The sequence below is a fragment of the Triturus cristatus genome, chromosome 3_1 (assembly GCF_964204655.1).
Source record: "Triturus cristatus chromosome 3_1, aTriCri1.1, whole genome shotgun sequence".
Lineage (NCBI taxonomy): Eukaryota > Metazoa > Chordata > Amphibia > Caudata > Salamandridae > Triturus > Triturus cristatus.
In genome coordinates, this window is record NC_140583.1 from 449,276,728 (window position 1) to 449,294,340 (window position 17,613).

Consider the following 17,613-nt stretch of genomic DNA (forward strand, 5'->3'; position numbering starts at 1 on the left):
ACAGTAGTGGCCGCCATGGTCGAAACTTTTTTCCCCAATGGAGTCTAGATGTCTCCCATCCTGATCAGGGGGAGCCGACATTGAAGAGGAGGGATACTGTGCTCGGCGTTGTGCTGCTTGAGAGATAACGGAATCTGCCTTAGGCTGACCTATTAGACATGCAGGTGAATTATTCGGGGCCTTGTATTTCATTTCTAGACGAGGCAGGACCGCAGGAATGGAGGCAGGAGTCTTCATGACCTTCAGACCTTCCCGCCAAATAAAGTCAATAATAGGAATTGTTGTACTTGTTTCCTCGGCTGGTCTTTAAAATCGTAGGAAACAATCATCCTTCTTGGTTTCCATAGGAAGGAAGAACCGTTGTGCCGCTCTCTCCATCAGAACATGAAAGTCTCCAATGTCAACTGGAGGTGAGTCAGCAGGAGTAGAAGGAGACTGAGTTTTTTATTCGATTGTCATCCCATTCCGTAAGGAGTGATCTGACATCCAATTCTCTTTCTTCCTTGTCATCGTCCATGGTGTGAGCTTCCTGAGGGTGATGGGACACCGAAGCCACCGGAGAAACTGGTCTGGGCAACCTCAGCACTGATGAAGAATGAGGAACTGGTGTTGGTGGGACAGAAGAAGCCAATTCAGATGGAGGAAATCAGCGATAGTAGTCGTCCAACATGTGCTGCAAATTGTTTAGAAGAGATATAGGCATTTGTGCAGTAGGGTTTGACTCTGGAGCTGAAAGCGCAGTCTCAGGGTAGTAGTCATCGTCTTGCTCTTCATCATGATATTTAATGAAGAGCTCTGAAGGGCTCCTGGCAGTACGAAATCTAACGTCCTCATCAGATTCTTCCTCATCGGCCCCATAATCCAACAACTGCTCGGGCAACGCAAGAGGAACTCTACTAGGGGAGGTGTGAACTGGAGAAAGGACCTCCAAGGAAAATTTGCGCCTTTGACGCCAGGAAGGCGCTGCTGTCGATGGTGGCAATTGTGTAGACGGTACCACAGATGACCTTGAGGATGCTGTGACTGTAGACGAAGACCAAATCTGAAGATCAGTGCATGAAGATAGCAACATCGACAAGGCAGCAGTCGACGAGGCAGTCATCGACGAGGCAATTGTCGACGAGGCAGTCGTGGACGAGGCAATCCTCAACGAGGCAATCCTCCATGAGGCAGCCGTCGACGAGGCTGATTTATTTTTCGTCGATGAAGGGACGTCGACGGCAGACTTCAACTTCTTCGTCGACGACGAGGAGAAAGATGTGACTGAAGAAGTTGGTCTCACGGAGACAGACACCAGCGTCGCCGGCGAGGAAGCCGACGACAGAATCTTTGAGGTTGACGTCGTCGTCGTGGCGACGGCAGGCTTCGTCGACGAAGACATCGTCGTCGAGCTTGTCGACGAGGGACCCCGTTTCTGATGTAAATCTCTGTCAGAATTGAGTTTAGAAGCCTGAGATTTCACAGTCTTTCTCGGGGGTGTAGAGGGCAGAGTTTTACCCTTACTAGTTGGAGGAGCCTTTTTTGAAGTGGAAGGCAACTCAGCACTTTTAGAGGTGTGCTGTTTTTTCAACACCTTAGCCCCAGGAGAAGTCAAATCCGTGTCGTTGGTCCTCTTCCTAGAGGAAGCAGTCCTGACAGAGGAAACACTTCCAACTTCAGACAAGGGGTTGTCTTGGTCCTTACTCTTCTGTAGTCACAGAAGTAAACGTCTCTCTCTGTCCCTCAAGATCTTTTGAGGGAAACTTCTGCAAATGTTGCAATCTCTCACCTGGTGGTCCGGATACAGGCAGTAAATGCACTTCTTGTGTGGGTCTTCAGAAAACAGCCAGAGATTCCCACAAGACTCACAAGGTCTATAGAGAGATTTCTCAGAAGAAGACATCATAAAATGAAGAAATTCTGAAGAAACCTGAGAAGTACTTAACAGAGCTCCGGGAGACTCCCTTCACACGACGTGCGGTAGAAACTCTGAGAGCCTGAGCCTCTGGGGAGAACATTCTGGAGGGTGCTGTCGCCTGATTGGCTGTAGTTTAGACTATATATAATGACATGGACGAGTCATGAAAGTGGAAGATATTTTCCTATTAACTTCTTGCTATTTTACTTCCTGGTTCTATTTACCTATGATATGGTTATTTTATGCATATTTATTGCTATTTTTATGTACTGTGGGACTCCCACTCCGACGACGGGGAAGGATTCAAGCATGTGAATCTATGAAAGATACCCCAATACTGGAGAAGTAAGCGTGCTGGAGTGGCGCCTGTATAGACACCATGCATGTCATATCCGATGTGGACGACATCAATGCGGAGTCACTGGCATCAACTACCAGCGCACAGAGGTACTGCTCAAGATTTTCCAGATTCACTCTGATGCCTGGGGAAAGTTCTAAGGTAAGGAATCTGCAGTTAGAAGTCTCTTCTAGAAAGGTAACTTAATTTTATAAAGAACATATTGTTACAGTGTCTCATCATGTAACTGCTCAGGGGAAGAAATTTGATAGCATTAGGTGAATCTCACCTCAAATGCCAAGTGACCAGAAGCCCAACCTCTTAGATAGTTCATGCTGAATAAATCACTCATTAACACTGCTTATTTTTAGATGTGACTTAATCGCACTTGCATCATTCACCTAAAATTATTTGAACGTGATATGCACATAGGGTTCTGATATGTGGAATTTCTGGACTGTGATTGGCTGGGCTAGAATAGGCAAGTTATAGACCTGAGGACTATAGTGTACTTTTTTGACAAGCTAGTACATTATTTTCATTGGGGGCCCACTGGTGCCAGTATAAACAAAAGTCTGTTACCTCTCCCATCCAAGTACAATAAAGGAAATTTTTATCAATGAAAAAAACTTTTAAAAAATTATTGTAGTCAAGCACAGCAAAATAATTATCAAGAATCTATGCATTTGCTTTTTTCCTTAATGTTGCCAATGCCACAATACATATAAATAATTTGAACTACATGTTTATTTCAACACAGCATATGAATGAAAAATAATGTGTGTAATATTTTATTCTTTTCCCATTGCTGACAAATGCCAAGTGATCTGTTTTTAAAACAAACAAAAGTAAAGCATTGTTATGAAAGTCTGCTTAACCGGACCTGGAGCCACGTTTTAGGGCTGAGCTTTCCATTGACAAATCTGTGAATTCTGGGAGTTGTAGCCTTCGCTTACTTTAATTGAGGCACCCACGCAACATAACAATCTGCACAGAGGAAGAAAGTGTAGGTCTGCACAGTTGTATTTCCAGCAATCTGGCAAGCGGATGAGCATCATATATTAGTGTTAATTAAATGAAGTTACTGAATTTCACTGCTTCTTATATTATGATTATACCAAAGCGGTCAAGGATATGCTCAGTATACAGGCATGGTTGCACTGTAAATCAGCCTAAGTATGTGGATCTGTGTACATGTGATCTATGCTCTCTCTGGCAAACTTCTTAACACTATACGATGGTTTCCTAAATCATCAAGCACCAGTTCCTTGCAGTTTGTTCCTCTTGCTTTTTTACGACCTCCTATATCATACTCCATTATTCTCTTGCTTGTTTCCTTCTTGCCACCCATTTGCTTAATGGTCAGGTGTATACTAATATTCTGTTTTGTAGATTGTATGATTTGCAATGCTATTTATTATTCCCTTTCTTGTACCCATGTACTCTCCTGGCAACTCCTAGCAGCCAACATAGCAGGTGTGTAAGCAACGGTACAACCAAGTCAGGTGGGATAAGTTACATCTACTTCAAATCCTGTTTTTCTCAGGCCTGTATGTGTTTTGGACTCTGTGTGCAAGAATGTCTGTAGGTATATTGATCTCTTTGCATATGTGCATGGATGGATGGATGTATGATGTACATCAATGTATGTGTCAAATAATTCAAGCGTACTTGTTTTGTCAGTGCTTCTTTTACACATAATTTCCAATGCACTCTCTGTAAAATAAAATCACAATGTTAAGGGTGTGGGTTACTGAATATGTGAGCTCCACAGGTGGTGGTGGGCCACATTACTAGGAAGTTGGCAAAAGTATTTAGCAAAACAGCAGAAACCACCTATTTAACAAAACTGGGCTACCAAAAATACCTACATTCACTCTGCTGGCAAACCTGAAAAACAGTCAGATTTTGATTGTGTCTGGTGGTTTGTGTACTTTATATGGTTCTATCCTTGAAAACGAGGTATAGGAGGAACCACGTGAACAGCCAATGAACCGGTGAGCTTGTAGATTGTAGGCAAGATGCCTCCCAGCTATTCACCTATTTCTGTGACAAATAGAAGCGAATTTCTGCACAATTTGCTTGCGCATACCGTAGAATAACTTTTCTTCTGCCCAGCCCTACACATAATGTGTATCTATTAGAGTAAATATCAAGTACAAGCAGAGTACAACTTTAAGTAATATCAAACTAAAGGGAATATTGTTCCTTTTCTGATAAAGGCAATATAAAACGACCTACAAACAAGGGTGCCTCCTCTGTTGGAGCTGAGGAGCGTCGCCCCACCTAAATGCCACCCAAAGCTCCGCTCATCCCCCTCTCCCCCGATGAAAAATAAAATGGTAATTCATTACCATTTTATTTTTCATAGTCCCGTCCTGAACCGAGCATCAGGATGGGGTGGGGCCAGCTGAGTGACAGCAGGGAGGAGTGGTGGGCAGAGGCTCTTTGCACAGTTTAAAGTGCGCCTGTCTCTTTGGTGGGTCATCTTGGGCCAGCCAGCCAGACATGAGCAATTTAAAGCTCTCAGCTGTCTTGAGACAGCTGGGCTGAGAGTAAATGCAGGCCTCTAGTACAATTTACAGCAATAATGACCGTCTGACCTACATTCCGACATTATAATGTAAGCCATTGAAACAAATCCCAAACTAACTATCCACCCTCCCTCCCCTGCTATTGTATAGATCCCTTAGAGAAAAGAAAATGTTTACGGCATAAAGGGTGTAAACAATCACCACAGCCACATGTCAACTCTCGACAGACCCCAATCCACCAACCTTCGTCATAGCGTTCTAGTGATTGCCGGGCACGTCTTAATTTTGCAGACATGCTTCGTGCGTACTTCTTCAGCTATCACCCATTCACACATATCTCTTAGCCAGTCCAAATATTTTGGGTGTTCTCCCCGAGCCATTTTATAGCTATGCAGCGTTTTGGTAACAGTTGGCCTAGCAACATAAATTTTGTACTAAGTTTCTTATTAGAAGGAGATGGGATCAACCCCAGCAGTACCTGGCTCATCGTGGGCTGTATAGTCCAACCAGTGGCTTTGTTAAGGTTTTCTAGCACCGTGTGCCAGTAGTATGTCAGGGACGGACAGGATCATTCCACGTGTAGAAAGTCCCCTGCCAAGCCCGTCCACATATTTTATATGGTATGTAACATTTTAGGAGAAAGATATGTTTGATGCAAGTAGTTGTACTGTAGCAGTTTAAATCTAGCGTTGGAGATTTCTCCAATTTTGCGTGGATACGAAATATTGTACCCGGAATATTCGCACACAGTGCCCTATAGATCTATCAGTTTGCGTCCCTTTGAAATGCCCAGCAGTGTCACCAAAGTACTGGAAGGTCAGCCACAGACCACACGCTGTTGCAGAGATCTTTGCATACTGTGGGTATTGACCTATTCCGGGTGTAAAGGAGTCTACGGCACCCTCCCTCGTGACAAACAATCTGTCATGATACAGGTGCCCCAGTGTCCCCAGTCTTTCCAATGTTGTATTGACATACACTAGACTATTGTAAGGAACGGCTGAAGGGACCACAGCAACATATTTGCGGCATATGGGTCTCCCCGTGGGCATATGTAGCACCTGTGAGACCACTCCAGTCCACAGACATGTCGTATAATATACGGTGTTCTCGGGGGGACCCTTGCACGCCCATCAACAAGACGAGCAGCAGCCTTCCATAGTGAGAACACTGCAGGAGTCTTTTTTTTCCTAGTTGTCATCGGGATCCAGCCAGTGGACTGCATGCTGTGTGCTGCCATATAGTATAGCTACATGTTGAGGACCTCTCACTCCCCCGATTCCAAGTTCTTTTGTTTGTGGACAATCCAATGCTTTTCCACTTGTTTACCTACAACAGGTAAATTTTAAATCTATCAATAATCTTAAAGTAGTGCCTGGGAATCACATATAGAGTGCCCTTAAGGGCATATAGACACCACAGAAGCATGATCATTTTATCTATGGCTATCCTACCCATCAATTGCTGGGGGAGATCTTTCCAGAGTCATACTGCTGCTCGCATCACTTTGACCACCCTCTCAATATTGAAATACAGGAACATCTGTTCTGTATGTGCCAGTCCGATTTCCAAGTACTGCACTGTGCCCAGCTCCCAGGGGAGCCCCGCCTACGGTAGTGCCCCAATTGGAACCCCAGCCAGGCGCCCAGTGGAAACAGTTTGGATTTAGCTTGGTTAACATAGAGTCCTGATATTTCCCTGAACTCTTGCATCACGTTTAGGATTATTGGTGCAGAATATTCTGGCTGCCTCAGATACATCAGGGCCAATTCCTCCAAAAATGGGAAATGGCATCTATCCTTCCCTTGCTCAAAAAACAGACCCTCGACCCCAAAGACCCGTTACAGACCTATCTCCCGCCTCCCACTACCTGCAAAAATTATCGAGAATGCCTTGAATTTGCAACTCAGCCGGTTCTTGCAGACCAATAACATTCTGGAACCAACGCAATTTGGATTCAGAGCTGAACACAGCACCGAGCTGGCTCTGATCAAGTCCACCGAGGAGGTTAGAGAGGCCTTGGACCAAGGAGGCGCTGCAATCTTGAACATGTTAAGATATTTCGGCGGCCTTCGACACGGTCAATCATAAAGTTTTGATGGACCAGTTATCAGAAAATGGAGTTCAAGGCACGACCTGGAACCGCCTTAAATCATTTCTCACTGACCGATCGCAATGAGTGGACCTGGACAAGGCTAGGTCTAAGCCCTTCTCCCTGCTGTTTGGGGTGCCTCAGGGGTCGTCCCTGAGTCCCACACTTTTTAATATATACGTGTCACCGCTGGGAGCCCTGATAAGGACATTCGGATTTCAACTGACGTCCTGTGCAGATGACACGCAAATAGTACTGTCTCTTCAGTGCGGCCATGAATCTGAAACCGGAAGGAAATGTCATGAAAGCCATCTCAGGTTGGATGGCGTCCAACTGCCTGAGACTGAATTCTGGAAAAACTGAATCTATCATTTTCGGGAATAATATGAATAACTGGACACCGGAATGGTGGCCAAAATTTGATTGATTTGATTTACAGACATATAGAGTGCACGTATGCCCGAGGGCGTCTTGGCGCTATAACCGACGGGTATGCTGACTTGCAGATTAACTATACTTCTGACCTTCATTTCTCAATTAACCATGTTTTCAGCAGCCCTCTGAATGACATTAGTGACTTGTTTTTTATCGACATAGGTAAAGAATTCCAGGTCTTTGCTGTTCCCAACATAAAGCTCCTGCCCCCCCAGCAGGCTTGCTTGTACCTGGGGATTGACAGTAGTTGTGCCTGAGCTGACCTTAAGTTTCTAACAGGCATATATTTCTTAAGATGTATTCTGAAGTACAGTGGCCCTTTTCCCTGTAGTGCCTTATATGCCAGGCATTGAGACTTAAATATAATTCTTTTACCCACTGGAAGCCAAAAGAACTGGGAACGCTTCCTGAACCAGTAGAAAAGTTGAAGAACTTAGGGGTGATTGTGGACAAGAAACTCACTTTCGGAGATCAGATTAATGGGGTTGTCTCTTCATGTTTCTATCTCCTCAGAATTATGAGGAAAATAAAGTTTCTTCTTTCCAATGACAGCCTGAGGACTATAGTTACGGCACTTATCATGGCACGCTTGGATTATTGTAATGGTCTCTACCTGAATATCCAAAAGAGACTCCTGAACAAACTCCAAGTAGTGTAGAACGCAGCTGCCAGGCTATTGACGGGCACACCTAGGTTTGTTTCAGTCAAGAGGGAACTAAGACAGCTTCATTGGCTCCCTGTGAAACAGAGGGCTCAGTTTAAAGCCCTTTGCAAAGTTTTCAAGGCACTAAATGGAAATGGTCCTGACTATTTGAAACAACAATTTCAATGGTATGTCCCTAGAAGAACTTTTTCGCTCTCTGACAGCAAAACAAGTGATCATTCCTTCAGTTTAAAAAGCTTCCTGGGGTGGCAGGAGTTTCACTACCTCCACCGCTAAGGTTTGGAATAGCCTACCTTTTCACCTAAGAAGTGCAACCGAGCTCCTCACCTTTAGACGGGAGCTGAAAACTTGGCTATTTACATTATAGCTGCCCCACTTTGCGGGAACTAATTAGGCAGTACTTAGCACCAGGACACCTTAGAGTAACAGTCGCGCTTTCGAAATTTTAATAACATAAAATTATCAGAAAACAGGGCGACCATGTACTGTAACCTCTAGAGGCCCAGCGCCCTTCACAACTTTTCTGCCATCGAATCCATTGCCAGCGCAAATAGGAGCAGTGCCAATGGGCACCCTGCCTGGTTCCTCTATGTAAGCGAAAACCTTCTGAGACCGCCCCTCCCATCTGCACTCTAGCACATGGTTCAGTGTACAGTAATCTGATCCACTATATATACTTAGGCCCTAACCCACCTTCTGGAGCACCTGCCAGAGATAGTTCTAATCCAAGGAGTCAAACGCCTGTTTGATGTAAGGCACTCCCTTTAGCTGTGGGACATGATATATGTGTGAGAGCCTCCTCACATTGTGGAGGGTACATCTCTTCAGAATGAAACCAGATTTGAATGTGTGTATTAAAGCCGCAAGACGAGGGAGCACTAATATGCCGCTAACGAGCTTCACATCTACATTTAATAGTGAGAGTGGCCTGTATGAGGGGGGCCTCCGTTGGGCCCTTCCCAGGTTTCAGCACCATCACAATCAGTGCTTTGTGCATTGTGTCTCCAAGATGACCCTTTTGGAGGGCCTCCTGGTAAAGTTCTAGCAAACAATCAGCTACCGAATCCACATAGCGGTGGTATAATTCCACAGGCTGACCCCGTTCCCCTCTGCCTGGTAGTTGTTCGAGGCCCTCCTCCACCCACAGGCTCCTGCCTGCGCCTCATCCCTGGTGGTCCAGTGGGAGAGCCTTGCTCTTCTGCTGGTCCGCTGTTGTCTGTCCTGTGTCTGTGCCCATTTTTCTGTCTTTTGTCTGTCTTATGTTAATTGCGCCTGTAAATTGTCTTTTCTGTATTCTGCTGATTATGCCTGTTTTATGACTTGTTTGTACTGTTGTTACGTGTGTCGTAGTTGTGCCTATTTCATCGCCCTTTTCTGCCGCTGTTGCCTCCGCGGCCCCTCCTTCCAGCCTGTTCCCGCCTCCCGGCTGCGCTTCCCTCCCCCTTCCATATTTAAAGGTGGGCGGGCGCGCGAAGCGGGCGCGCCGCTGGTGTGCCAAAGGCAAGCCCGTCTGCACCTGTCAGCGACCCGACCGCAACCAGCGCCAGGGACCCTGGATCTCCGACTACTCACTGCTATGACTCAGCTGCCCTCCCCGCACTCAACCCCGGAAGGAACACCAACTGCTAGCTATCCACGATGAACACCACCCACGGCCAGGTATCCTGCCGTCAATGTTGCCAGACCTTCACCACCCTCCGCACCCCAACTGCCACCGCCCCCACGTCAGACACAAACACCAAGGAAGCCCTGAGGTGCTTCATCCTCAACATGCACTCCCTGCACAAACCAGCTGTAGAGATCTGGGATCTCCTCGACACCCTCTCGCCAGACGTCACCTTCATAACAGAAACTTGGACCAACTCCAACTCCACCCCAACATCACCACCGCCATCCCCGATGGGTACAAGATCCAGAGGAAAAACCGCCCCAACCACCCAGGAGGAGGACTTGCCATCACACACAAGAGCTTCCTCCGACTCACGACCTCTAGCCTGAGCGACAGCCCGCCCACCACCGAACACCTCCATTTTCAGATCCAGACCAGCCCCAGAATGACCCTAAGAGGCACCCTCGCCTACAGACCCCCCGGACCTCGAACTGCGTTCACCACCACCATCGACATCCTCATCGCGCCCCATGTCATCAGCTCCATGGATTACATGCTCATCGGAGACCTGAACTTCCACCTCGACAACCTCTGCAACCTCAACTCCACCACCCTCCTGGACAACCTCAGACTGAAACAACTCGTCACCACCCCCACCCAAAAGGCAGGACACCCGCTCTACCCCATCTTCGCAGGAGGTAACAACATCCACTTCAGCCACACCACGCAATCCCCATGGACGGACCACCACTGCGTACACTTGCACGTCAACAAACCAGCGCCGCCCAAACCTGCACCCCACCCTCCACGAAGAAACTGGAGCAAGGTCACTTAGGAGCACCTCAATTCCACCCTCTGCCGATGGGCCCCCACTATCTCGACCAACGCCAACCTCGCAGCCAAATAATTCCACAGATGGATCACCAACTGCGCAGACACGCTTGCACCCCTACGTAGCCCTGACAGACAGCATCCCAGAAAGGCCACCTGGTTCACCGCCGACTTCCAAGAATTCAGACACACGTGCAGATGTCTCGAGCAGAACTGGAGAAACAGCAAATCCTCGGAAGACTGCACCACCTACAAGAACGCCATGACAGAATACCACCACTGCATCAGATCCACCAAAAAGACCTTCATCCAGAACAAAATCCTCGCCAACTTCAAGGAACTCTACAGCGTCATCCATGAATTCACCAAACCCCTTAGAGAAACAACGGACATCACCCCCCTCCCAGGACATCTGCAACAAGCTCGGCTCCTACTTCCATCTGAAAATCAAGGGCCTCAATGACAACTTCAACGACCAGACACCTGACTCCGAAACCACTCCATCCTCCAGCAACGCCAACCAGCCCACCATCTCCTCGTGGACCCCAGTCACCACCGAAGACACCGCATCGACCATGAAAGGCATCCACTCAGGAGCCCCACGAACCCCTACCCCCGCACATCTTCCACAGAGCCGCCGCCATCGCTCCGGAACTACGACCCACCATCAACGCCACCTTGAAACTGGCATCTTTCCCGACAACTGGTAACGAGTACAAGTCAGACCCCTACTCAAGCAGCCCTCATCAGATCCCACGGACCTCAAAAACTACCGACCCATCTCTCTCCTCCACTTCGCGTCCAAAGTCACCGAAAAGACCGTCAACGTCCAACTAACGAAATTCATCGAAGAAAACTCCATCCTCGACCCCTCCCAATCCGGATTCCACAACAACCACAGCACCAAGGCCGCTCTACTCGCCGCCACAGATGACATCCGCACCCTCATCGACCAATGACACACCGTAGCCCTGATCCTACTCTACATCTCTGCAGCCTTCAACACCGTCTTCCACCACACACTCACCGCCAGACTCCACGATGCCAGCATACAGGGAACCGCCCTCAACTGGCTCCGCTCCATCCTAACCCGGCAGAACCCTAAGAATCAGGCTGCCACCCTTCCTCTCCCAACCCACGGAAATCAACTGCGGAGTACCCCAAGGATCATTGCTCAGCCCCACCCTCTTCAACATCTACATGCCCCCCCCTCGCCACCATCATCAGACAGCACGGACTCAGCATAGTATTCTACGCCGACTACACCCAGCTCATCCCCTCCCTCACCAAGGACCCCATCACCGCCAGACTCAACTTCTAGGAAGGAATGAAGGACGTTGCATCCTGGATCAGCAGCAGCTGCCTGAAACTCAACTCGGAGAAGACAGAGGTCCTCGTCCTCACACTTCACCCTCTGCATGGGACAACACCTGGTGGCCCACCACCCTCAGCAATCCCCCCCTCCACGGACCATGCCCGAAACCTCAGCATCGTACTTTACTCCTCCCCCCTCCATGACCTGAAAGGTCAACGCCGTTGCCTCCACCTGCTTCAACACCCTCCGTATCCTCCGAAAGACCTTCAAATGGATCCCCCCCGAATCAAGGAAGACAGTCACCCATGCATTCATAACCAACAGACTGGACTACGGAAACACCCTCTATACCGGGATCAACAAGTCTCTGCTCTGCAAACTCCAGACCATACCGAACATCCCAGCCAGTCTCGTCCTCAGCATCCCTCGGCACATTCACATCACCCAACACCTGCGTAACCTCCACTGGCTCCCCGATGAGAAGAGAGTAACTTTCAAGATACTTACCCACACCAACAAATGCCTCCACAACACCAGACCCCAATATCTAAACGATAGAATCTCCTTCCAAGTACTCAAGAGGAACCTCCGACACCCGACCTCACCCTCGCGGAACCCTGTGCATCCCCAGAGCAAGAACGGGTGGAAGAACCTTCTCCTACATCGCGGCCAAGACCTGGAACGAGCTCCCGATTGACATCAGACGCACCCCCACCCTGCACAACTTCAGGAAGACCCTCAAGACATCTCTGGCTCTTCGACTGACCGTCGCTGCTCCCCCCCAGGTGAGTAGCGCGCTTTAAATGCTCCGATTGATAGGCAAAACCATCGCTCCCTAGAGTTTTTGCATTTTTACACCCCTTACTTGCTAAGAGAATCTCTTCATGAGTGATGGGACCATCCATAACTTCACGGTCCTCTGAGTCAAGTTTCAGAAGCGGTGTCCCCACTAGGAACTCCGCTTCCTGACCCTCTGGAGCATTCCTTCATGCAAAGTAAATCTGACTCAGATGGGTCCGGAATACCCCACTGATAGCTAATCAGGACCCCGTAGTATCGTATATCACCAGAACTGCTGTTTGTTGGTTCTCCTTTCTAGCAAATCAGGCAAGCATTATTCCGGTCTTGTCGCCCTCCGCAAGTAATCTTTGTCGGTACACGGTATAGGTGTATTTCTCGAGTCTGCACCAGTCTTCTAGCAATTTTTTGTGGCACTCACGCCAGTCCGTGAGTCAATCAGGGTGTGTAGGCAGTATTAACTCCAAGGTCTTCCTTGTGTTGTTTAAAATCTCATTCACGTTGGAACCTAACCCCATAAGTTATCTTGAGGCATACCCCTGGAGCACCGCCTTCATCGCCCTAGTGCCCGCGCTGCTCCAATTCTTATCAAAGTAGTGTGACAACGTCTCACTAACTGTCGCCTCAAACCGGGGGTCTGCCCGCAGTCTCCACAGCGGTATCGCCAGGCATCTACGCTCCCTCTCAAAACTCATTAAGGCAGGGGAATGGTCGAACAAATAGCAGGACTGTTAAGGAATGGTCCAGTTTTGGATGAATTACAACTACTTTAAGCTTAAAACAGTTTGTTGGACCTTGAGATCCCATGGCACTACTTTAGCCCACTTTTGACAATCCAGCCTAGGGCATACCGATAGTAAAAAAACACAAAAAACTGGGGCATAAAAACAGATGCTGCATTAACTTTACCAGACTAAGTGATGGCCTGGACCTCAACTACACTCACTTAAGTGAGTGATTCATCTATTTACACCATCTCAACAAAAACGTACATTTTAAATGTCTCCATAACCCAGTCGCTGGATTATTGTAACTTCATCTATTTAGGAGTGGTCCACTTTCCGAGCCATTCCCTTCCCGGGTCTCGCTTTAAATGGTACTATACTACCTCTTTATTACAAGGTCAGCTTTTCAAATGAACTTTGTAATCCCCAAATTTGCATCCAAAACAATTGGTGATAGGGCTTGCTTGGTTACAGCCGCTCAAAAGTGGAATATGTTTTCGGACACACTCAAAAACATGACTCTGATCTTTAGAAGTTCATGAGGAGTCTTAAGATCTGACGCTTTCGTCATATTTATTTTTGGACAATTGATAGCAGCGCTCGAAATGGGTTTAAATCTGTTATAGCTCCATGGTAACCTAATGGGGTGATAGATGAGCTTTAAAATTAAATGAACAAACATAAACAGGCTGTAAGCCACACATCTTTAACAACTTACATGGAATAAAATCACATTAGGTAACAGTCAGATCCAGTAAGAGACTGCAGGGAATAAGTTTTATTTCTAGTGGGTTGCTAGTTTTCTTTCTCCCCAAAAGATATGCACACACAAGAAATCCACAATGTTATTTTCAACGGCTTTATTTCCCTTTTTAGTCCACAATATATGAAAAAGTGTAATTGCAGATATACCTATTTTGGTGATTACTATGAAGGCATAACAGGTATACAATATGAAACTGAAAGCATAACAAGTGACAACCTTTGACTGAATCTCTGCTTCCTAGCCCAAGCTAATGTCAACTACATTTCTACCAAAATCTTGCCAAAAATAAAGGCTTCCCAGATGGAACCGCAGAAGCATACCCCCTCATCATTCATTTTTTTGAGTCTGTGGCATGAAAGTTTCGAATGCAATGGCGGCTGCCTTGGGATGAGAGTGGTGGGGTAGGGGGATGAAAAAAATTACAAATAAACTAACCTGCTGCTTTTTCGCCGCTGCCGCATGTCTCGCCTCCATCTTCTTCTCTGCTGCACTGGAAGCACCAAAGCTCCCGGACTCCTATTTGGCCACTCAGGTAGTACCTGGGAGGCAGGGTATGTTCTCCACAGGGCTGTGCAACACACCCCAGTGGAGAACATGCCGAGTGTGCATGACTGTTTGGCCGGACCCAGAGATCCGGCAAATCCGTCCTGTGCATTTAAGGAGGTAGTGCAAATCACTCCTGCTCCCTCTGATGACGGGGAGCCCAGCCCGGCCCGACCTGACTAGAGTCGCAAAGAAGATAAAATTTATAATACATTTCTTATTATCAGTTTATTTGTATTTTCCACTGCTCAACATGCAGTGGGGCAATGCTCCTCCACCTTAGCGGAGGAGCCACCACTGTTCAAAGGCAAAGTCGGTTTGTTTCATTTATGCACTTACTTGAGCAAGAATGAGCTAGTATGTGTGAGAAGAGACTACAGACTGCCGTAGATGCTCTTTCTGGAATGTATAAAACTTCTCTCTCCTGGACAGATCTGTGAACACATCTTATATAATATCTTCAGCTTTACTTTGGGAAAAACGAACCCCGTTTTCCGCAATGTATGAAAGGAATAGTAAAAAGTGAATTATTTTTCACCTTCGTTCAACTTCCATATGCTTTTTCTTAACTGTCAAATTTTATGAACATATGACATATTACCTAGAAATGCATGATACAATATTGCTATATGTACTAAAAGATTGTTATACTTTTGAAATAGCAGTCATACATGAGAAGATATATGTGAAGCCCGAGGCAACAATGGGTCTAGCAAACAAAAATATGTTGTGAGAGGGGCTCAAAGGCAGATAAAAGGCAAAGATTACAACACTTTCTTACCGTTTAAAATGCACCAAAAGAATAGGCGGCAGCTTCCAGATTTCTATTTTTTTAAGAGAATCCCTTCGAGTTTTGCAATGGCTGCAGTCAAATCTATTGTTGTCTGTAAGTTTTTCCTCTTTGGAGAATGATCTAAGGCAGTCCTACAAAAAGTGCATAGTTAAAATTAAATAGTTTTTACCAATTAAAGGCATCTTAGAGAAGATTGATGCAATCGAAAAATAGTTGCCATATATAAATGTTTTAGTTGACAAAACGCTTTAGGATGTGAAGAGTAATTCATTTTTTTTATTTTATATTTTTTCATAATATGATCAGGAACTGGTGAAGATAAACTTTACCAAATTGCAACTTAGGGACAAAATCAGAACTGGGGAAATTAAGCATACATATGAAGGTCGGTCCATGTAAAGGAAGATCACGAAACCACAACAAAATACGAGCCATCAGATGCCGAATGACACCCATAAAGTACCCCCCCACCCCCAAGAACACCTTACCTAACAAATATCAGTCAACCTGAGCGCACAGATAGTCTTTGTATTGTCCAAAATGTCCAACAAACTTTTGATCCAAGTTCAAATTCTTTATTCAAATATATCACGCCTCCAATGCAGCCAAGTAGCAATTTCAAAACACAGCTTGATCCTAAGTTCTAATTGCAGAGAGACAGCAAACACGTGTTTCGTTGTGCAGTATAATGCACAGTAGACTTCTTCACGCCGCCGAGAGGATAGGATTATCGGGAGGCGGTAATCCAAACAGGACTTTGGAGTTGTGTTTTTTTTTACCGGGGAATCCTAACGTATGGATTTTACGAGAAGGTTACGAACAGGCAGATTTGGAATATAGGCCCTGAAGAAGTCTACTGTGCATTATACTGCACGACAAAACACGTGTTGGCTGTCTCTCTGCAATTAGAATTTAAGATCAAGCTGTGTTTTTGAAATTCCTACTTGGCTACATTAGAGACGTGATATATTCGAATAAAGAATTTGAACTTGGATCAAGCGTTTGTTGGACATTTTGGACAATACAAAGACTATCTGTGTGCTCAGGGTGAATGCTATTTGTTTATATATCACCTCGGATGAGGTGAATAATGAGAGTGAATTGGTAACCAATCTATTCTCCCTTTGAAGCACCAAATATTTTGACAATTGATTATATACCTAGCCCTATTAAGTGTTGAGCACCCTTGGAACTGACTTTTTCTGGTTTCCAAATTTAAATTACCTTACCTAACAACACATTGCCTCATACATTATCAGCCCACAGATATGCCACTTGCTCCATGAACTGGCAGTTTGACAAAAATAAACACACAGATACAAAGGAAAGGCACCTATTCTAGAACATGAGGACTCGCCTCATACTCATGATAAGCGGTCAAACAAACAGGAAGAGGCGCTGCTGGTGTCAGCCCACACATGGTTCAGCACCGAAGCTAAGCCTTCAATAACACTGATTAAGCACCGCAAAAGCACATTCATATATACTACCTAAAAACAATAATAAAAGTGAGTTAAGTTTGACAAAAGTGTTAATGTGGGCTCCACTCATACCAATATTGCTATGTACAATGAAAAGAAGTTAAGGAAACGGCTCAACCTCATCTAACAACATTCAGTAATAACTTAACATTAATGACCATCTCAATCTCTTTTGGAAGACAGAAAGAAGACACAAATGAGTGACTGAGAATTTGGTGAAGTGAAAAAAGTTTGTACGATTGTGTGACTCAGTAGCTGGAGTGAGACAGATTAAAAATGGCAATTGTAGAATAATTCCTTACGAAGTGAACGTGTTCGTATTTTGTGAAAGTCTGACATGGAGGACACAATATCTTATTGTGCTGCTTTGGCTATGAGTTATTATATGTTATACATGTTATATGCCATTGTATGATATTAATTTGGGTATTATATACCTGTGTACTACATTTTACTTCTTATAAATGTAGACCTGATCAATACATAAACGAGTTTAGCTGTAATTTATATCATACAATGAGATCTGTTGAATTTTGTATGTGTATAAATGTTTAATGCTGGTAAGATTATATTCAGTGCTGGAGACTTACTGTATGTTTAACATATTTATTTGATGATAGTGTATTAATCTAATTTGGATATAGTATGAAGCAGTAATGTGCCTCTGGGTTTCCAATTTTTTATTACATCCACTACAATTTTGGATTACATCCATGGGTAGTGATTATCAATATTGTTCCTTAAATTGTACATTGTGCACTGTGTTACATAGTTTGTGACCACTTACCCTATA

At 45.6% G+C, this 17,613-nt stretch overlaps 1 protein-coding gene across 1 annotated transcript in view; it reads right to left on the bottom strand.

The window, feature by feature from the left end:
- USP8 (ubiquitin specific peptidase 8) overlaps positions 1-17,613 on the bottom strand; it is a 724,285-nt gene that overhangs the window by 72,791 nt on the left and 633,881 nt on the right. The window contains exon 17 of the mRNA XM_085644251.1: positions 15,328-15,470. Within this exon, the coding sequence (XP_085500377.1) occupies positions 15,328-15,470 (143 nt within the window). The remainder of the gene's footprint in view (positions 1-15,327; positions 15,471-17,613) is intronic.